Raw genomic sequence first — 19,341 nt, 5'->3', positions numbered from 1 at the left:
AGTTAAATTACAGTAAAAACATAATGGGGGGGGGGGAACCCAATTTAAAATACAGGTGAAACTGCAATTTAAAATGCAGCCTCATTTTAAAAGTAGCCCATACATCAAAACCATAAGGGGAGAGAAACATAAGGGTCAGATTGAGTCCAAACCAACCCGCCCCCTGTCCCCCAAAAATCTTGTCAGGATTCAACCTCCATCTGTTAGCCAGCATCCATCCTCCAACCGCCTCCAGACACTTACACAGGACCTTCACTGGTTCTGATTTGAAAGAGAGGTAGAGCTTCAGGTATTTTTAGATGGATGTAGTGGCTGGGGAGACCCAGCCAGATGGGCGGGGTACAAATAATAAATTATTATTATATTATTATCACCTCTCAGTCTCCTCTTCAACAGGCCTCTCTCTCTTCCGGCAGGTGACATCCGACATGGCGAAAACAGCGGGGAAATCCTTGGGCTCCAGTTGCAAAGAGTGGAGCAGCAGAAACTGGAGGAAAACTTTGGGAACCAAGGTGGGCCGAGGCGGAGAACGAGAAACCACCAGGCCGAGAAGTGGAAGAAGCCCCCCATTCCTTGCCCCGGTGGCGGGTTCCACAACGCCTCCATCTCGGAAGAGAAGCCCATCGAGAAGAGGAAGTACAAGTGCAACGTCTGCGGGAAGTTCTTCAGCTACAAGTCGAGCCTTAAAATACACCTGAGAATCCACACGGGGGAGAAGCCCTACAAATGCCAGGAGTGCGGGAAGAGCTTTATCCGGAGCGACCTCCTGGCGTCGCACCAGAGAATCCACACCGGAGAGAAGCCCTACAGCTGCTCCTACTGCGGGAAGAGCTTCTGCGACCTGTCCACCCTTATCAAACATCGGAGAATCCACACCGGGGAGAAGCCCTACGTGTGCCTGGAGTGCGGCAAGAGCTTCAGCCAAAAGGCGATCCTGAATTCGCACCAGCGGATCCACACCGGGGAGAAGCCGCACAAATGCCTGGAGTGCGGGAACAGCTTCAGCAGGAGCACTTACCTTACTTCTCATCAGAGAATCCACATGGGTGAGAGAACGTACAAAAACATCGGCTTCTCTGAGCAGTCGGGCCTTATTCACCCTCAGAGAATCCACGTCGAGGAAAAGCCCCACAAATGCCCGGAATACAGCCCAAACTTCAGCCAGCCGTCGTCGTGCGCAACACATCAGAAAATCTATGCACTGAGTGACACTATCAACGTTTTCGAGTGTGGGGAGAAACTTCAACTGGAGGCGGCGTCTTATGAGACTTCTGAGCGTCCTAGCAATTAGCCTCATGTCTGGTCGCCTGCGGTGATTTGAGCTTGCCTCCTGGCGACCAGGTGTGTTCCCCCTTCCAGCAGGGATTAAAAGCCACATTATAAACGGCAGCACTGTAAATGCTCCTTCAGTGGAGATGCAGACAGGGCAGGGGGTGCGATTTTATATCCTTTCGCATTCTGTTTTGCAACTAGCTGTAGGGCAGCTGCCAGGTTTGAGAGCTGAGGGAGGGATGCCGCGCTCTCGGCGTTTTCCAGCTTCCCTTCCCTTCCTTTGCGCTGGCATTCCAAGTGACCAAGCAGAGGGAAAAGCCATCCCAGCCTTTGCCCTTCGGTCGGCTTGCATGTTTCATCTGTCTCAATCAATTCAGCCAACTGACCTGTGAAATATTAGTCATGTATTGTCAGATAATGATCAAGTACAGTGGTACCTCGGGTTACATACGCTTCAGGTTATACATATGCTTCAGGTTACGGACTCCGCTAACCCAGAAATATTACCTCGGGTTAAGAACTTTGCTTCAGGATGAGAACAGAAATCGTGCTCCGGCGGCACAGTGGCAGCAGGAGGCCCCATTAGTTAAAGTGGTGCTTCAGGTTAAGAACAGTTTCAGGTTAGGAACGGACCTCCGGAACGAATTAAGTACTTAACCCGAGGTACCACTGTATTTGAAAAGGCTACCTTTTCAAGCCCCCCCCCCCCCTTTTTAATGGCTTTCCTCAACTCTCCAAAGTTACAGCTAATGAGGACTGCATTCCCTTGCAGATAATCTTTTTATTTATTTTTTTGAGGGGCGCGTGCCGGTATTGGATGGGGGTAAAGATCCAAAAGTGGGCAGTTTGCAGGGTTGCATAGCATTCTCTCTGCCACCTCATTTCTCTCCCTCCCTCCCTCCCTCCCTCTTCCTTGTCCCCAGCTTCTGGTGTCCAGAGGTAGACTGATGCATATGGAGGCTCCATTGGGTCACCCACATCCCATAGAAATTTTGCAGGCTTTTCCCTTGTTTTTGGGCTACAGTCATACCTCATGTTACGTCTGCTTCATGTTATGTTCTTTCAGGTTGTGTCCTGCGGTGACCCGGAAGTACCAGAAAGGGTTACTTCTGGGTTTTGCCGCTCCTGCATGCGCAGAAGCGCAAAATGATGTCATGTGCATGCACAGAAGCGGTGAATTGCAACCCGTGCATGTGCAGACGTGCTGCTGTGGGTTGCGTTCTTTTCATGTTGCGAACGGGCCTCCGGAACGGATCCTGTTTGCAACCAGAGGTACCACTGTACTTACTGGGAAAGCTTATCTCTCTCTCTTTCTCTCTCTTTCTCTCTCTTTCTCTCTCATACACCTACACACAGTGCAGAAGAGGAAATGATTCCAAGAAGGTTAGACTAGAGAGCAAAGACTAGAGTGGGTCCGCAGAGGGCCAGATGAAATGAGGTTGGGGGGGGCGCAGCCTTCACACCATTGATTTAAAGTCTCACTTGCAACTGTACCCAGTGAGCATCGCTGCAACCTGTTCCTTCTGCTTGCCACCCCCCCCCAGAGACCCAGTCCCCTGCAAGAGTTTTACGAAGCTGCCAGCAGGATCTCATTCTGGGGCGGGGGAACTTCCTGCAGCAAGAAAGTTAGGGAGTCCTGGACGGACCTTTGACCCTGATGCTTCCCCGAGATTCTTTCCTCTTGGGAGATTGCCTGCAGTCCTAACAGGTGGCCAGTAGGAGGCATGTTGCTGGGTTAATAGTTTGCCCCCCCCAATGTTACAGGTATTTGTGGGGGGGGGGGGCAAGTGGCCTGTCCTTGCTAACAACTGACACCCTGGAATACTTAACAATATTTGGTAAGATGATTATTATTTCTTTGATCATGAAAGTGAAGAGCTTGTAAGAAGGTTCAAGAAGACACTCACCTGTCCCTGAAAAACCTGGGTTCTCACGTGATGCTGGTGAATCTTGACAGTCTCTGTGTGGCTCCTTCCTCTGGAGCCTTTTGAGCCTCCTCGGGTCAGAAAAGCTCTTGTTGCAGCCTGGGCGCCGATGTCCTTTCTCCCCTGCTTGGATTCTCTGATGAGATGTAAGGTTTGCACCCAAGAAAAAGCCGTTTCCGAAGTGCAAGCTTTTATTCAGCTTCTCTCCTCCTCTGTGGACAATCCTGGTTTCCTTCTCCTCTGCCGCTCCCTGCTTTCCCACAGCCCCTTCCCTTGCAATCTCGAAAGGTAGAACGGACATTGTCCCTTCTCTTTTATGTTGGTGTTAGCAGAGCTGGGTGGATTTGGCCGTGTCGGTGGGCAGGTTTTTTGCCTACTCCGCAAGGCCAGTCCTTTTCTTTCCCCTCTGCTTGGAAATGCATAATGGCCACTCTCATATTCGGGAGAAAGTGAAAACGAGGGAAGTGCTCAGGAAGATGAATGGGCTGGATCTGAATTGCCCCATCAGAGACACCAGCCATTCAGTACTGTGCCTCTTCAACATTTGAATTGCCCCGTCCTGATCCTTGGTCACACCTGTGTGTGACGGAACGGTCAGCTTTTTAAACATAGATAGGTGATTGGCAGCTTTGCTTTGCTTGTGAAGAGGCACCCCTTGTGCTTTTTTTTGCGGTCTCTCACAGTGGCCTCCTTGAAAAAGAGGGCATTGGTAGGGTGGGTGGCAGGGAGCCCAACAGCAGGTGGCGCCAGAGCCAACGCAGGCAGAGCCTAATCTAATTCCACTATTCTCCCTGCTGAGTCCTACAAGGGTCAACGCCGAGACTGGTTTCCAGGTGCGTTGGGAGGAATCGGGACGAAGGTTGGTGGGGCAAGACGGTATAGGAATTTCATAACGACAAGGCCCACGAGGCTTCTCTGCGTTGCGAGTTCGCCTTTCTGAGAGGCTGAATTCTTAATCTCCCTTTTCTCTTAAACTGCTCTTCTGCAGTTGAGATCTTCCTGAACTGTAGGCTCCCCCCTCCATGATGCCATCGCAAACACTAATTCTCCTGATCCCCTAGCACAGGTATGGCGACCCATCTTCGTATCCCCCTTCTGAGAACCTCTTGAGGGGTCATGTTCCAGTGGTGGGTGGGGCCAGGGGCAAAAAGGGTGGAGCAACAAATGCTTTTGGGGGGGGGGCGGGTATACTTTTGTACTGTAGGCCCGTTTCCAAGACCCTCTTGTCTTCCCCCGGCCTGCAAGAAGCATAACCAGAGTACAGGAACGCATCCCTGCCAGGCAAAACCTCTCCAGGAGAGTACAAAGTGGGGTCAGTGACGGGGTGGCATAGGGAGAGGTCTGGGGGGTTTGGAGGGCTGTGTTTGACTTCCAAACCCTCGCCAGCACCTTAGGGATTCCTGATTGCGACACCGAATAACGGCTCAGAATTTCTCTGCCTTAAAAAGATTATCTCCCTGAGTATGGTAGCTGTGGGGGAGCTTTCTTGAGCCGTAAAATGTGTCCCCAACCAAGAACGCTTGCCCATAGTTTTCAGAGACACGTCTTGATTTCAGACCTTGGCATCAACATGAGGACAGATGGGTCCAGCCTTGTGTTTAACATAATGTGCCTGGTTGCCATAGGTGAGCGCGAGCTCTGTGCAGGTGAGCAAGCAGGTTGGCGGAGGAGGAATGGCACATCCCTGCCTTCTGTTCGCCTGCTTGGTTTCCATCCTAGTTGCAGAGGGACAAAACACCTTTCTCCATACCAGTATGGAAATGCAGAAGGGGGGGCGGGGGGTATGGCATGATCTGCCTCTCCTCCAGCAGCCCTCTTGGTTACAAATCACATTATATTTTTTTGCTAGCCTAAGATGCTCATAGGCGGTGTTTGCATCTTGACTGTGGAGGAAATGGAGAGCAGGCTTGGGGTTTTTGTGTGTGTGTTTTGCTTTTTCCCAGGCTAATGATTGTAGTGGGGCTTAGTCAGATTCTGACATAATTATTTTAAGTTCACTATTCGATTGTCAGTTCATGTTTCTCTTGGCAACTGCAGTATATGTTCTTTTGAGGGAGCTGTTTCTAATCAAGCTTGAAATTTGCCGAACATCAAAGAATTTGATCTCCGACAACTGGTTTGCCCCAAGTGGGGTTACCTGGACTTGGACCTTTTGAGTTCAGGAGCAGTTCTTCACAAACCTCATTTTGGAAAAACTCGGCACCCATCAAGTCAACCTGTAACGCTGTTCAGACTTTCCGGAGATTTAAATTTTATTAAAAGGCAACTTTCGCTTTTGTTGTTGTTGTTTAAATGCTTTCCTATTGTCGAAACTTTTGATTGTGCTTTTCAAATAGTTTTTAAAAATGTACTTTTTTCTAAAAACAAAAAACTCTGTTTTTTAAAAGGTTTTATTAAGTTTGTAACCTAAACTGCTTTCTGTGTGAGAATTGAGATGTGTATGATATTTTAAATAAGGTAAATAAAATACCCTGGGTCTCTAGAGATTTGTGTGATTATGGTGATGGTGTTTTAGATATTAAAGATAATGCTGAATTATTTTTTGCTTTCTGCTAGACGTAATGTGCAGTTATATGCAGAATAGTCATAGCTTCCTATGTTCCTAATTTCAAGGTGAGAAGATTAAGCCTTGTGGCAGGCAAATGTGAAAATCCATTTTCAGCGATTGGGTATGCAATCTGGCCGGGCCTCCCCAGCCTGTGCCCCTCTGATCTTTCTCTCAAGTCCTCCTCCTCCTGGTTCCTGATTCTCAATCTGTTTTCTAATCTGGAGCCTCCCCTCAGCTAAACTGCCTGTGCTCCCTTGCCCCTTATTTTTTTTACACAGTGAGAACCGGTTCCACCTCTTTCACGTGTGCCAAAAAGCTGCTCCTGCATCAGCGCTTGTGTGAGATTCTTTTTTCAAAAAATCCCAGCCAAACTGATAGCTTGCTCTTCCCTCACAGGGTCTGGACAGGCAGCAAATCTTCTGACAACTTCATTCCCTTAGTAATCAGAACCTAGAATGCTCATGAACCAGCTCAGCCAATCAGTGCCAGAGGCTGCCCTGATGTAAGAGCAATGCAGTATGAACAGCCCTATTATTCTGGCCCCTCTGCAGAGTCTCTTTTTGTATTGTGAAGAGGATGTTTTCCAGATCTAATGGGAATGAACAACTTGGCTGCAAAGCATTTGCTTCATGGCCGAGTGTGAGTGGAAATCCAGGTGCTCTTGGGACGATCTGAATACAGTGGGATTTGAAAAGCAAAGAAAGCTACTTTGTTCAACAAATCTGGTTTCCTTCTGAGAATTAACACTGCTTTGTGTACAGCTGTGATTTAATTTCTAAGCTGCGTCTCTATTACTCTTTACAACTGGAAACCTAATAAAAATATAACAGGGAGAATATAACAGATATACCATATTTTTTGCTCTATAAAACGCACCAGACCACAAGACACACCTAATTTTTGGAGGAGGAAAACAAGGGGAAAAAAATATTCTGAATCTCAGAAGCCAGAACAGCAAGAGGGATCACTGCACAGTGAAAGCAGCAATCCCTCTTGCTGTTCTGGCTTCTGGGATAGCTGCGCAACCTGCATTTGCTCCAGAAGACGCACACACATTTCCTCTTACTTTTTAGGAGGGAAAAAGTGAGTCTTATAGAGCAAAAAAAATACAGTATATAACAGAAAGAAAGTACACGTATTTGGAAACAAGGACTAACACAAAATGCTAATGGCAAAGTTGCACAATCTCGCCCTCATCCTATGCACGGTCTAATCATGTGCATGTTTGAAGGAGGACACTCAATGTGTCCAATGGGGCTTTGGAAGAGAGAAGAAATTAGTTCAAACCACACTTTTTAAAGTGATCTGACCTAATTCGTCACTCCTGGACTTACATACATACCAGATGCATACCAGAGCACGGCTGTGGATGCCTCTGATTTTTTAAAATTCAGTTTTGGTTTGTTAGTTTTGAAGGGTACTAAATGTATATTTTAGGGGGAACGGATATTGGAAAGCATACTAGGGAAAAAGGAGATTTTTAGAGGAAGTAGGTGCCTAAAATGCATACAGTGTAAAATGTGAATTTTTTCATGCTTAAAAAAAAATCCACAAAAGACGAGCTATTAATGAACGTGTTCAAAACTTGACATGGATCCATCCACCCATTACTCTCCAGTAAACGTGGATAAGATGCCCACGTTGGAGGCCCTTTGAAATCCATTGGCTTACAGAGACACACACACACACAGCGCTTGCATTGGATGGGGCATTGTTGGGGTGTGTGTGCGCGCATAACACAAAGTCTCTTGCTACCACATGTAAGAGAAAAGAGACAACACGACAATTAATGGGGGGGGGGAGGCAGCTACATCAGCCGTTCACAGTGCTTGCTCACAGAGAGAAACTCTTTGCACCTATTCAGTGCAGGAAGGAGGGCAGGTGTTTGTCCTAGCATCCAATGAAACGTGGACATGTTTGAAGTGGGCATGTTCAATGTAGGAGAGGCTGAGACAGTACAAACAGCAACTGAGCAGGAAGAACAAATAGTCTCTCCTACATTATGGATTTTTGAGGGGAAATTTGGTGAGACCTTTCACAGGTGCCATAGAGTTAAAAGGTCAAGGACCCCTGGACGGTTAAGTCCAGTCAAAGGCGACTGTGGGGTTGTGGTGCTCATCTTGCTTTCAGGCTGAGGAGCTGGCGTTAGTCCACAGGCAGCTTTCTGGGTCATGTGGCCAGCAGGACTAAACCGCTTCTGGCGCAACAGGACACCGTGACGGAAACCAGAGCGCACGGAAACGCCGTTTACCTTCCCGCTACAGCAGTACCTATTTATCTACCTGCATTGGCGTGCTTTCGAACTGCTAGGTTGGCAGGAGCTGGGACAGAGCAACGGGAGCTCACCCCATTGCAGGGATTCGAACCACCGACCTTTCGATTGGCAAGCCCAAGAGGCTCGGTGGTTCTGGTGGACACCCAGGCACCCATGGACACCATGTTGGCAAACCTCGCCCTAGGCAGTTGACATGAATAAATTATAATAATAATAATTTTATTATTTATACCCCACACAACTGGCTGGGTTTCCCTAGCTACTCTGGGCAGCTTACAGCATATCTAAAACCATAATAAAAACATTGATCCATTAAAAACCTCCTGATACAGGGTTGCCTTCAGATGTCTTCTAAAAGTTGTGTAATTTTTCTTATCTCCTTGACATCTGAAGGGAGGGCGTTCCACAGGGAGGGCACCACTACCAAGAAGGCCCTCTACACAACTATCCAGGTCATTACAAACTAATTAATGGAAACATGCAGTTAAAAACCATCCAACTAACTGAGTAATTATAAAACCACAAATGAATCACGAGCATTAAAGAGGGAGTCCCGCAAAGGAGCAACCACGGAAGAGACCCAGCTGTTCAGCTCTCCAAAACCAAAGATGGTTGGAGCAGGACCTCATCTGCTACTCTTAAGAGTATGGGGAAGTTAATATGGAGGCTTCACCTCCTGTGTGAATTCTCTGATGCCGAATAAGATTTGTGCTCTGGCTGAAGCTCTTTCCGCACGCTACGCATTTATATGGCTTCTGCCCTGTGTGAATCCTTTGATGTTTAACAAGGCCTGATTGGTCGCAAAAGGTCTTGCTGCAGTCCGAGCATTTATATGGTCTCTCTCCCGTGTGGATTCTCTGATGTGACGTAAGATGCGTACTCTGACTGAAGCTTTTCCCGCACTCCAAGCATTTATATGGCCTCTCCCCTGTGTGAATTGTCTTGTGGTTAATAAGGCCGGACTGATTACAAAACCCCTTCCCACAGTCGGAACACTTGTACGGTTTCTCCCCGGTATGGATTCTCTGATGTGATGTAAGGCTCGTACTATGGCGGAAGCTCTTTTCACACTCGGCGCATTTGTACGGTTTCTCGCCTGTGTGAATTCTCTGGTGTTGAATAAGGCTAGTGCTCTGGTTGAAGCTCTTGCTGCAGTGCGAGCAACTGTATGGCCTCTCCCCTGTGTGGATTCGTTGATGGGACGTGAGGTGCGTGCTCTGACTGAAGCTCTTTCCACATTCCAAGCATTTATACGGCTTCACCCCCGAGTGGAGCACCTGATATTCCGTGATGCTTCTGTGCTGGCTGAAGCTCTTCCCAAACTTTAAGCTTTTGTTGGTTTTCTCCCCTGTGTGGATTCTCCAATGTGGACTGAGGCACTTGCTCCTCCTCTTCTCTGCTTGTTGTTCTTCTTGAACTACGATTTCATGGAAGTCTCCGTCCTGGCAAGGAATGGCTTTATCTCTGCTCTTCTCCATGTGGATTCCCTCTGGCCTCTTCGATCCATCTTGATTCCAGAAGTTCTCTTTCAATGCCTCCTGCTGGCTTGCTTCTGAGGAGGTCCTGTGAGGTTCACCTTCATCTTCGCTCTCCCATACACCACCATCTGAAATGAAGAAAGAAACCTGATAAAAGCCATGAATGAATCATTCAAAACCAGGAATCAATCAACCAACCAACCAATCAATCAATCAATCACAGACCTTCTTAATAATACTCATAGAACAGGAACGTTCTTTCATATGGGGTGGACTCATAAAAGGTTAAAAGAATATTGGGAAATGATACATAATGAATTGAAAAAAAAATGTTTAAAAGTACTTTCTCCAAAAACCCCAGAGTCCTTTCTGTTCAGATGGAAATTCCCAGATATCAAAAAAGTGGTATATTTATGTATGCCACTACTGCGGCCCATGTTTTGTTAGCCCCAAAATGGAAAATGAGCGAGGTCCCAACCAAAGAAGATTGGCAACTTAAGTTGACAGAATATGCACAACTTGCAGATTTAACGTATAGAATAAGATAACAAGTTTTGATGGATGCAATAATGGAATACCGAACAGCATGGTTTTTGTAAAATATCTTAAGGATGTAAAAATGAGTACTTTAAATTGTAAAACAGAAAATTTAATTTATATATATGCAGCAATGCAGGAATCTCAACTAAAGAATCCACTTTGAATGTGGCTTAGGTTCTATTCAGAGTGGACACATTGAAATGAATGTGTTCATTTGGGCCGCAGAGCAGCGGAGGATCGCATTCCACAACATCTCCACCAGGATGCCACTTTAAACAGCCACAGCTTCCCCCAAAGGATTCTGGGAGCTGTAGTCAGTTAAGGGTGCCGAGAGTTGTGAGGCAACCTTTTCTTCCCCTCAGAGAGTTACAATTCCCAGAGTTCCTTTTTCGTGTGTGTATATAATTTTATTAAGTTTTCTGTTTTACAATTAAAAATACTCATTTTACATCCTTAAGATATCAATGGTTTCCCTTCTTCTCTTTCCATGGTTCATTTTACATATCATAAATCCCTGCATATTTTACAAAAACTATACCATTCAGTATTGAATCATTGCACCCATCAAAAATTGTTTACACTGTTGAATTTATTTTAATGCTGCCAGCGTTTTCAGATGAACACAGTTATTTCCCATATATTCAATCAACGTTTTCCAATCTTCTCTAAACGTATGTTCTTCTTGTTCTCGTGTTAAGTCTGCGAGTTGTGCATATTCTGTCAACTTAACTTGCCATTTTTCTTTGGTTGGGACCTCACTCGTTTTCCATTTCTGGGCTAACCAAACACGGGCCGCAGTTGTTGCGTACATTAATAACCTTTCTTGACAAGATTGGATGTTTTGTCATCTGCGGTACTTGAGGGTCAATTCCAAAAGATCCTGCCTGAGAAACGTCTTTGCCCCTGTGGAGATGGTAGCACCGAAACAGCGGCACACGTCCTCCTGTCCTGTACTCTCTACAAAGACCTGAGGAATGAGATCATCATGCCACTCGTACTAACCATCCCAGGGCGCTCAATCACTGCCACAATGTCCTTTCTTCTATCACATCAAAATGAGCAGATAACAGCAAAGGTTGCTCGGTTCATAGCAGGGGCAATAAGAACAGGGACCACTAACTGACTGCTGGTTCAGGACGTTAAATTGTGCTTTTATATCAAATTTCCTTTTCTGCGTATACTGTAATGTTTTATTGTTGCTATGGCCATTGGCTAATGCGAATAAAGTTTTATCTCTCTCTTTCTTGACACCTGGGAATTTCAGTCTGAAAATTCCCAGAGTTCCTTGTGAAGAGGGGTGGGTGGTCAAACCACTCTGGGAATTGGAAGAGAGGCTCTCTAACAACTGTCTCTTATCAAACTGCAGCTCCAACGATGCATGGGGGGAAATCATGAATTAAAAATGAAAGGATACTGCTTTAAATGTATAGTGCAGATAGGGCCATAGGCTCTGGAGATAGAATAGCGGAGAGTAGCTTCCGGAGGTCAGCCCAGCAGGGAATGTCAAACTATCCAAGGCACACATGGAAAACCCTCCTCTCCTTACCCAACAGGTCCTCTTCATCCTCTTCCTGCTTGGCTGCTGCATGCGGCTGCTTCTCCATGGCCTCAGGTGGTGATTGGCCCGAAATGGAGGAACCTGCAGCCGCCACCACCACCTCCTCCTTCTCCTCAAAGACCACCTGCAACAAGCAGAGCATCTCTCTTGCATTAGTATACCTGAAGGAGCGTCTCCACCCCCATCGTTCAGCCCGGACACTGAGGTCCAGCGCCGAGGGCCTTCTGGTGGTTCCCTCACTGCGAGAAGTCAAGTTACAGGGAACCAGGCAGAGGGCTTTCTCGGTGGTGGCGCCCTCCCTGTGGAATGCCCTCCCACCAGATGTCAAAGAGAACAACTACCAGACTTTTAGAAGACATCTGAAGGCAGCCCTGTTTAGGGAAGCTTTTAATGTTTAACAGATTATTGAATTTTAATATTTTGTTGGAAGCTACCCAGAGTGGATAGGGAAACCCAGCCAGATGGGAGGGGTATAAATAATAAATTATTATTATTATTATTATTATTATTATTATTATTATTGAAAGTATCAGAAGCAAAGGTTTGCTTGTGTCCTCCACCCTGCCCTTAGCGGCCTCATAGCCATGCAGAGGGGAGGAATCAGGACTCAGTTTCATTAAGACATGTTTAGGTGCAAGACGGACCATGCAATAAAATGTTGCCGCTCAGGAGCGCTCTTGTTCAGGATGCCAGCCAGGCCCTTTTCCAGCCATACCATTCCATCCCGTCCCCACGTTCTCTGCCCTACTGCCAGTCAGCATTCTGCGCCCACTGAGCACGCTCAGTCTTCTTGGGACTGGTTTTCCCCACTTCTGTACAGCAAAACTAGAGGTTCCTCTGCGGCCCACCTGCCCATCGTAGAATCATAGAATGTTAGAGCTGGAAGGGACACCAAGGGCCATCTAGTCCAATACAGGAATCCTGCCCACAGCCAGCCTTGGGTGGGCTCAAACCACCAACCTTCTGTTCAATAGTCAGATACACTGAACAAACCTTATGAGGAACTGTTGAAGGAGAAGGGTATGCTTAGCCTGGAAAAGAGGAGGCCGGGAGGAGACATGAGAGCCATCTTCAAATACTGTCATACCTCGGGTTACAGACACTTCAGGTTGCGCGTTTTCGGGTTATGGACATGCCGAAATCTGGAAGTACCGGAACAGGTTACTTCCGGGTTTCGGTGCTCGCACATGTGCAGAAGCGCTAAATCACGCTTTGTGCATGCGCCGAAGCGCAACTCGCGCGTGCGCAGACATGGCTCTGTGGGTTGCGAACGCTGCCTCCCGCACGGATCTGTTAGAATTCCTGCTCCATGATTGCAGTCATAGGATTGTTGTCTTTCACATTATGGTATATGTTTTGACTCCAGAGTGGGATGTGATGGAGGCAGGATGTTTGTGTTAGTGTTCCGTGAAGTAGGACTGTTGTCCTTTCTTCCTTTTCTCTTTGCTGTCTGATGCTAGAGAGAGAGGGAGCCATGTTGCAGTGCTCCGTGTGTGTGTTTATATTAAATAAAGTAGATTAGCCAAAATGCTGAGTTGCTGAGGTCTGTCACGCAATGATTCGAAGACTCTGCGGATCCCTAAGTGTGTTGTGTCAGTTGGCATCAGTCGCTGTGATGTTCGGGCTGAAGAAAACTTTGAAGCTCCCGAACGATTGATCAGGAGGGAGAGAACATGCCAGTTGGGCATGTGTCTCTGCCAGAGTCCTACTTGAGTGTAGGCTGAACTCCTGACAGGATCATGTTTGCAACCTGAGTGTCTACTGTATCTCAAGGGCTGTCCCATGGAAGAGGGAGCATGCTTGTCTTCTGCTCTGGAAGGCAGGACTCGAACCCATGGCTTCAAGCTCCAAGAAAGGAGATTTCGACTAAACATTAGGAAGAGCTTTCTGACAGCAAGAGCTGTTTGGACAGTGGAACGGTCTCCCCCAGGAGACTGTGGACTCTCCTTCCTTGGAGGTTTTTAAGCAGAGGCTGAATGGCCATCTGTCATGGATGCTTTGGCTGAGATTCCTGCATTGCAGGGGGTTGGAATAGATGACCATTGGGGGTCCCCTTCCAACTCTACAATTCTATATGATTTCCTGATACCTTCCTTCTTCTGTGTGCATGGTAACTACATAAGGTTTTTCCTGAGTAAGGGCTGGCAGTCGGGTTGGCTGCTAGCATGTAGGACTGTAAGGGGATTCCTTCTGTGGCCAGCTTTGTTGCTGAGTCGCAGAACCCAGCCATGCAACTCGGAATTGGACACCATGAAGCCCTAAGGGGAGCCTGGATCAGGCCAAAGGCCTGCCTAGTTGAACATCCTGTTCTCACAGTGGCCCAAAGGGAAGCCCACAAGCCAGACTAGGCCAGGCAACCGATACTGACACTAACCACAGCCAAGTGGTCCCACCTGGCTTTCCAAACTGACCCGAGTCTCCTGCTGCCTCAACAGGAAACCTTCTGCAAGGGCCACTGCCTGGGAGCAGGTCTCCGGGCCGCGATCCCTGACCCAGCTCTGGATCTCCGCTGGCAGGATGGCCAGGAACTGCTCCAGGATCAGCAGCTCCAGGATCTGCTCCTTGGAGTGCCTCTCCACCTTCAGCCACCCCTGGCAGAGCTCCTGGAGGTGGCTGTAGGCGCCGCTGGGCCCCTCGGCCTCCTGGTAGCAGAAGTGCCTGAAGTGTTGGCGCAGCTTCTCCCTCCTCAGGGCGTCCCCTCTCAAGATGGCTGCCTTCACTTTCCCATAATCCTTTCTGTCTCCGGCATCCAGCCTCTCAAAGGCCCACTCGGCTTCTCCCCTGAGGGCCGGCAGGAGTCGGGCCGCCCACTCCACCTTGGGCCACCGGCAGGCTTGGGCCACTTGCTCGAAGGAGGCGAAGAAGGCCTTGGCGTCGTCCCAGGGGGTGGGCTCCTCCGGCAACTGGGGGGCTCCCCATTCTGAGTGAGGGGACTCCACTGTCCTCAAAAACTCCTGCCACTGGGCTTCCCAGCAATGGGCCAAGCCCTCTTCCGATTCCTCCTTCACGCGATGTGGGGTCCCTCTTTCAAGGAACCCCTCGGCATTCCCCGAATGCCTTGCTCTGGGGAGTTGACTCTGCGCCTCATAATCCATCCTGGGTTTGTGGCCACCAGCATTCAAGAGGGCGTGAGCGGCTTTCCCTGTTCCTTCCAGTTCCTCTCTTTCTCCCTGGGCTGCAGGATATTCCTCCTCCATCTTCATCCCTGGGCAAAGGTGCGCTGTGGAAAATTCCAGAAGAAACCACAGTGAGCAAGGGCCTGAAAAGCAGAGAGAAAGAAATTGACAAAGGTGAGTGGTCAGCCTCTCGTAGGGCTGGAATAAATGAACTCTCCCTATTTTTCTTTTCTTTCTTTCTTTTCTGAGAACTTTGACTATATGGGAAGATTGTGGTCAGCTGCAGGAGAGAATGGGGCCTGTGTACCTTTGTGTAGAAGCTACAAGCTGCCATGCTTCCTTACTGTGACTGCATTAATACAGCCTGGAAGTGGATGGGAAATGCTAAAAAGAAAGAAAGAAAGAAAGAAAGAAAGGGAGGGAGGGAGGGGCTAGTCGGCCAAGGAAAGGCTGTAATTCATTGGTAGAGATCTGTCTTGCACTCAGAAGGTCTTGAGTTCTAATCCCCCATGGCAGTGGTTCTCAAGCTTTTTTCTCTGGGACACACTTTGAGAATAAAAATTTGCTCACACCACACCAGGATTTTTTAAAATTTTTATTGATAAGAAGCACATTGGAGCACAAAAAGAAACGACTCTTGGCAGTGCTTGATTTAAAACACATAACACAACTACTTTGTAACATGATCATGGGACGTATGCAAAGTATAAAACAATGCAGCTACTTAAGAACATTAGTCATTTCCAAAATTTGGTTCTAATAGAACCTCTTACATATGCACCTTAAGTACGTATACAAACTCACTGAGAGGTGTGAGCTTGCTTTTGCCAGATAATCTCATTTACATTGGTCTGATTTGAGCATCTTAAAAAGCAGAGACATCGCCTTGCCAACAAAGGTCCGTATAGTTAAAGCTATGGTTTTCCCAATAGTGATGTATGGAAGTGAGAGCTGGACCATAAAGAAGGCTGATCGCCAAAGAATGGATGCTTTTGAATTCTGGTGCTGGAGGAGACTCTTGAGAGTCCCATGGGCTGCAAGAAGATCAAACCTATCCATTCTGAAGGAAATCAGCCCTGAGTGCTCACTGGAAGGACAGATCGTGACGCTGAGGCTCCAATACTTTGACCACCTCATGAGAAGAGAAGACTCCCTGGAAAAGACCCTGATGTTGGGAAAGATGGAGGGCACAAGGAGAAGGGGACGACAGAGGACGAGATGGTTGGACAGTGTTCTCGAAGCTACCAGCATGAGTTTGACCAAACTGCGGGAGGCAGTGGAAGACAGGAGTGCCTGGCGTGCTCTGGTCCAGGGGGTCACGAAGTGTTGGACATGACTAAATGACTAAACAACAACAACAAATACCCCGCCCATCTGGCTGGGTTTCCCCAGCCACTCTGGGCAGCTTCCAACAGAATAATCCTCTGTGTCGTGGGGGGGGATCTGAAGGAGCTTCTCTCTGTCCCCCCCCTCATTTCTACCCCTCCTGCTGCTTTGCCCCCCTTCCCTTCCAGATGACCCTCAATGCTCCCATCCCAGTCCTTTGCCTGCCCCCCCCCCGCCAGCTCCCTTTAGCTATTCACCTCCTTTCTGGGCCTTTCTGCTGCTTCTGCCTCTTTCTCCAGCCTTCCTGCAGATGCAAAGCAATGCAATGCAGCCCACTCCCCCTTTCCCCCACTACATACAGGAAAAAGGGCAATTTGCTAATCCCTTTCCATCCCTCTCTCCTGTCCTCTCTAGGAAGCAGGAGGGGGAAACTCCTTCGGCTTAACCCTTTCGGGGCATCCCTGTCTTAAAAAAAAACACCACAAAGCAAAACTAGGACATCTCCGATTTGGATTATTAAAAATGTCAAAAGTCCCTGGTGTGAATAAAAAAAACTCTGGTGCTTTTAGGAACATGAGGGAGAGGGCACCTGGTTGTTTATAGAATCATAGGTATATAGAACTGGAAAGAATTGCTGTTAGCCGCTGGGAGCCTGGCTCTGGCTGGGGAGGGAGGGATATAAATAAATTATTATTATTATTATTATTATTATTATTATTATTATTATTATTATTCCACCTAAGGGCCATATTTCCGCAGGGCCTGCAAGACAGAGCTGTTCCACCTGGCCTTTGGTTTGGACTCAGTCTGACCCTTATGCTTCCCACCCCTTATGGTTTTGATTTTTAAAAATGAGGCTGCATTTAAAATTGCATTTTAACCTGTATTTTAAATTGGTGTTGTTTTTCCTATTATGTTTTGACTCTAATTTTACTGGTGTTAGCCACCCTGAGCCCGGCTCTGGCTGGGGTATAAAATTATTATTATTATTATTATTATTATTATTATTATTATTATTATTATTATTTCCAACCCACTGCAATGCAGGAATGCTTCTTAACGTGCGAGATGCCTGTCTTAAGGAACCCACCTCATCTTTATGATTGTAAAATTCCTTAACATTGTTTTTTCGTTTTTTAAATACTTTGCTTTAATGTTGTGAGTTGCCCTGGGGCCTGTAGGTAATTAATAAACAAGCAAAGAAAGAAACAAGCAAGCAAATAATATAATTATATAGTACATAAATACGATTAAAAATTATTAAAACAGTTTTACTTGTTTTTGGTTTTTTTATTCTTTAATATTTTTTTAAATAATGTGTTATTTAACTTTTTAAATACTGGTATATATTATGTGTTGTTTGTTATGTTCTGCCCGCACTAGAGCAACACCTCCACTGAAAGAAAAAGAAAACTAGGATTTTTCATGGTTTGGAAAGTGACGGGGCAATGAATGTGGGGCAATGAACGGGAAAATGGGGAAGAACCCTGCAAGCAGATCCGAGTAAAGCCAGAAGTGCTGTATAACTACACTAGAAATGAATCAGAATGAAGCTCCAGTAAGGACTGGACATAACGTGCGTTGAGTGAGGAACTGCAGAATCTTAAGAGTTGAAAGGGACCCTAAGGGAATCTCAGCTAAAGCATCCATAACAGGTGGCCCTCCAACCTCTGCTTAAAAACCTCCAAGGAAGGAGAGCCCACCGTTCTCTGTTGAACAGCTCTGACTATCAGAAAGGTCATCCTGATGTTTAGTTGGAATCTCCTTCCTTGTAACTTAAAGCCATGGGTTCGAGTCCTGCTCTCAAGAGCAGGAGAAAACAAGCTTGCTCCATCTTCCATAGGACAACCCTTGAGATATTTGAAGACAGCTATCATTTTCACCTCAGTCTTTTCTTCTCCAGGCTAAACATACTCAACTCCCTCAAGCATTCCATAGTATACTGCATGGGTAGGCAAACTAAGGCCGGGGGCTGGATCCGGCCCAATCGCCTTCTAAATCCGGCATACGGACGGTCCAGGAATCAGCGTGTTTTTACATGAGTAGAATGTGTCCTTTTATTTAAAAGGCATCTCTGGGTTATTTGTGGGGCATAGGAATTTGTTTATTTTCTTCTTCTTCTTCAAAATATAGTCAGGCCCTCCACAAGATCTGAGGGACAGTGGACCAGCTCCCTGCTGGAAAAATTTGCTGACCCCTGGTATCATGTCTGCTTTACACACAGAACGTCTTGGGTTCGAGACCCCGTGGAACCACTAAAGTGTTTTTTTGCCTGCGTGATTGCTCAGTTGGTAAAGCATGAGACTCTTAATCTCAGGGTCGTGGGTCCCAGCCCCACGTTGGGCAAAAAGATTTCTGCACTGCAGGGGTTTGGACTAGTTGAACAGAGCTGCAGCCTAGTCTAACCACCGCATAAGCTTCATGGCAGCAAATCAGGACTGATACCCCATATGTTTTCTGCCTCTTCATTTTATGTAATAAAATAATAATAATAATAATTTTTTACTTATACCCCGCCCTTCCCGGTTCAGAAAACCAGGCTCAGGGCAGATAACAACAAATTTAAAACAATTGATGCAACAAAAACAGCATAAAAGACAGTATAAAATGTGAATAACAATGAATTCAAAATCAATTTAGCCTATGTTGAGCCATTCTAAAGGGGGAAATTTGCTTTCTGGATAATTCTGAGCATGTTGACTCTGGGCCTGGGAGGTGGGTGCTGTCCCGCAATTCCTGCAGAGTCCACTTTTAAGCCAGAAGACCAAGCTGTCTCCTAAGGGTGTTTCTGCTCAGTCCCTAACATTCACAGGTCTAATTGAAAGTATTATTATTATTATTATTATTATTATTATTATTATTATTATTAGTAAGGTTTTATTTATACCCCGCCCTTCCTGGTTCAAAAACCGGGCTAACAACAAATTTAAAACTCTTAATTGGTGCAACAAAGAACAGCATAAAATACAGTATAAAACGTGAAGAACAATAAATTCAGAATTCAAAATCAATTTAGGGGGGAAATCCATCCAATAAGCATTAGATGATCACCAGGGCTAGCTGGCTAAATTAGTTCTATTTGGGCCAGCGTGGAGACCAGGGGAGAATTAGCTGTGGGATCCCAGAACAGGTAATCATCATAAAAAGGGGAGGGGGAGGGAAGGAAGGGGAATAAAAGATGAGGCTAAGTTCAAATTGAAAGCCAGGCGGAATAGCTCTGTCTTACAGACCCTGTGGAAGGAGGTTAAATCCTGCAGGGCCCTGGTCTCATGGGACAGAGCATTCCACCAGGTTGGAGCCATC

The 19,341-nt window shown here is 46.7% G+C and overlaps 3 protein-coding genes across 9 annotated transcripts in view; 2 read left to right on the top strand and 1 right to left on the bottom strand.

Moving 5' to 3' along the window:
• Positions 1 to 5,681, top strand: part of LOC310756778 (uncharacterized protein) — a 16,626-nt gene extending 10,945 nt beyond the window's left edge. For all 4 annotated transcript variants that reach the window (XM_083601510.1, XM_083601507.1, XM_083601508.1 and 1 more), the window contains exon 4: positions 417 to 5,681. In XM_083601510.1, the coding sequence (XP_083457636.1) occupies positions 417 to 1,291 (875 nt within the window). In that variant the 3' untranslated portion in view covers positions 1,292 to 5,681. The remainder of the gene's footprint in view (positions 1 to 416) is intronic.
• The window catches only part of LOC310756746 (uncharacterized protein), a 1,375,527-nt gene that overhangs the window by 1,165,496 nt on the left and 190,690 nt on the right, over positions 1 to 19,341 (top strand). The gene's annotated exons all lie outside the window — the stretch shown is intronic.
• Positions 8,225 to 16,487, bottom strand: LOC310756698 (uncharacterized protein). 4 transcript variants are annotated; one of them, XM_083601291.1, is made up of 4 exons: positions 16,296 to 16,487; positions 13,990 to 14,816; positions 11,585 to 11,720; positions 8,225 to 9,626 (listed from the first exon to the last, which is right to left on the bottom strand). In XM_083601291.1, exons 2-4 carry the CDS (start codon positions 14,797 to 14,799, stop codon positions 8,659 to 8,661), a joined length of 1,914 nt encoding a protein of 637 aa, XP_083457417.1. In that variant the 5' UTR covers positions 14,800 to 14,816; positions 16,296 to 16,487; the 3' UTR covers positions 8,225 to 8,658. The 4 variants fall into 4 exon arrangements, with proteins under 4 accessions (XP_083457417.1, XP_083457419.1, XP_083457416.1 ...); XM_083601293.1 differs by having other exon boundaries at positions 14,008 to 14,816; XM_083601290.1 differs by having other exon boundaries at positions 13,990 to 14,855; positions 16,296 to 16,486.

Source organism: Podarcis filfolensis (genome assembly GCF_964270895.1).
Source record: "Podarcis filfolensis genome assembly, chromosome: 2".
In the NCBI taxonomy this organism is placed as follows: Eukaryota; Metazoa; Chordata; class Lepidosauria; order Squamata; family Lacertidae; genus Podarcis; species Podarcis filfolensis.
Note: the sequence above shows the minus strand (reverse complement) of the source record. Positions and strands in the feature narration are given on the sequence as shown.

What these genes read in the sequence shown, in the direction of transcription:
- LOC310756698 (XM_083601291.1), bottom strand. Translation starts at nt 14,799, where the DNA reads ATGAAGATGGAGGAGGAATATCCTGCAGCCCAGGGAGAAAGAGAGGAA. An exon ending in GGGTCAGTTTGGAAAGCCAG is followed by an intron (nt 11,721 to 13,989) that starts GTGGGACCACTT and finishes TGCTTGTTGCAG; the next exon opens with GTGGTCTTTGAGGAGAAGGA. An exon ending in GGATGAAGAGGACCTGTTGG is followed by an intron (nt 9,627 to 11,584) that starts GTAAGGAGAGGA and finishes TCTTCATTTCAG; the next exon opens with ATGGTGGTGTATGGGAGAGC.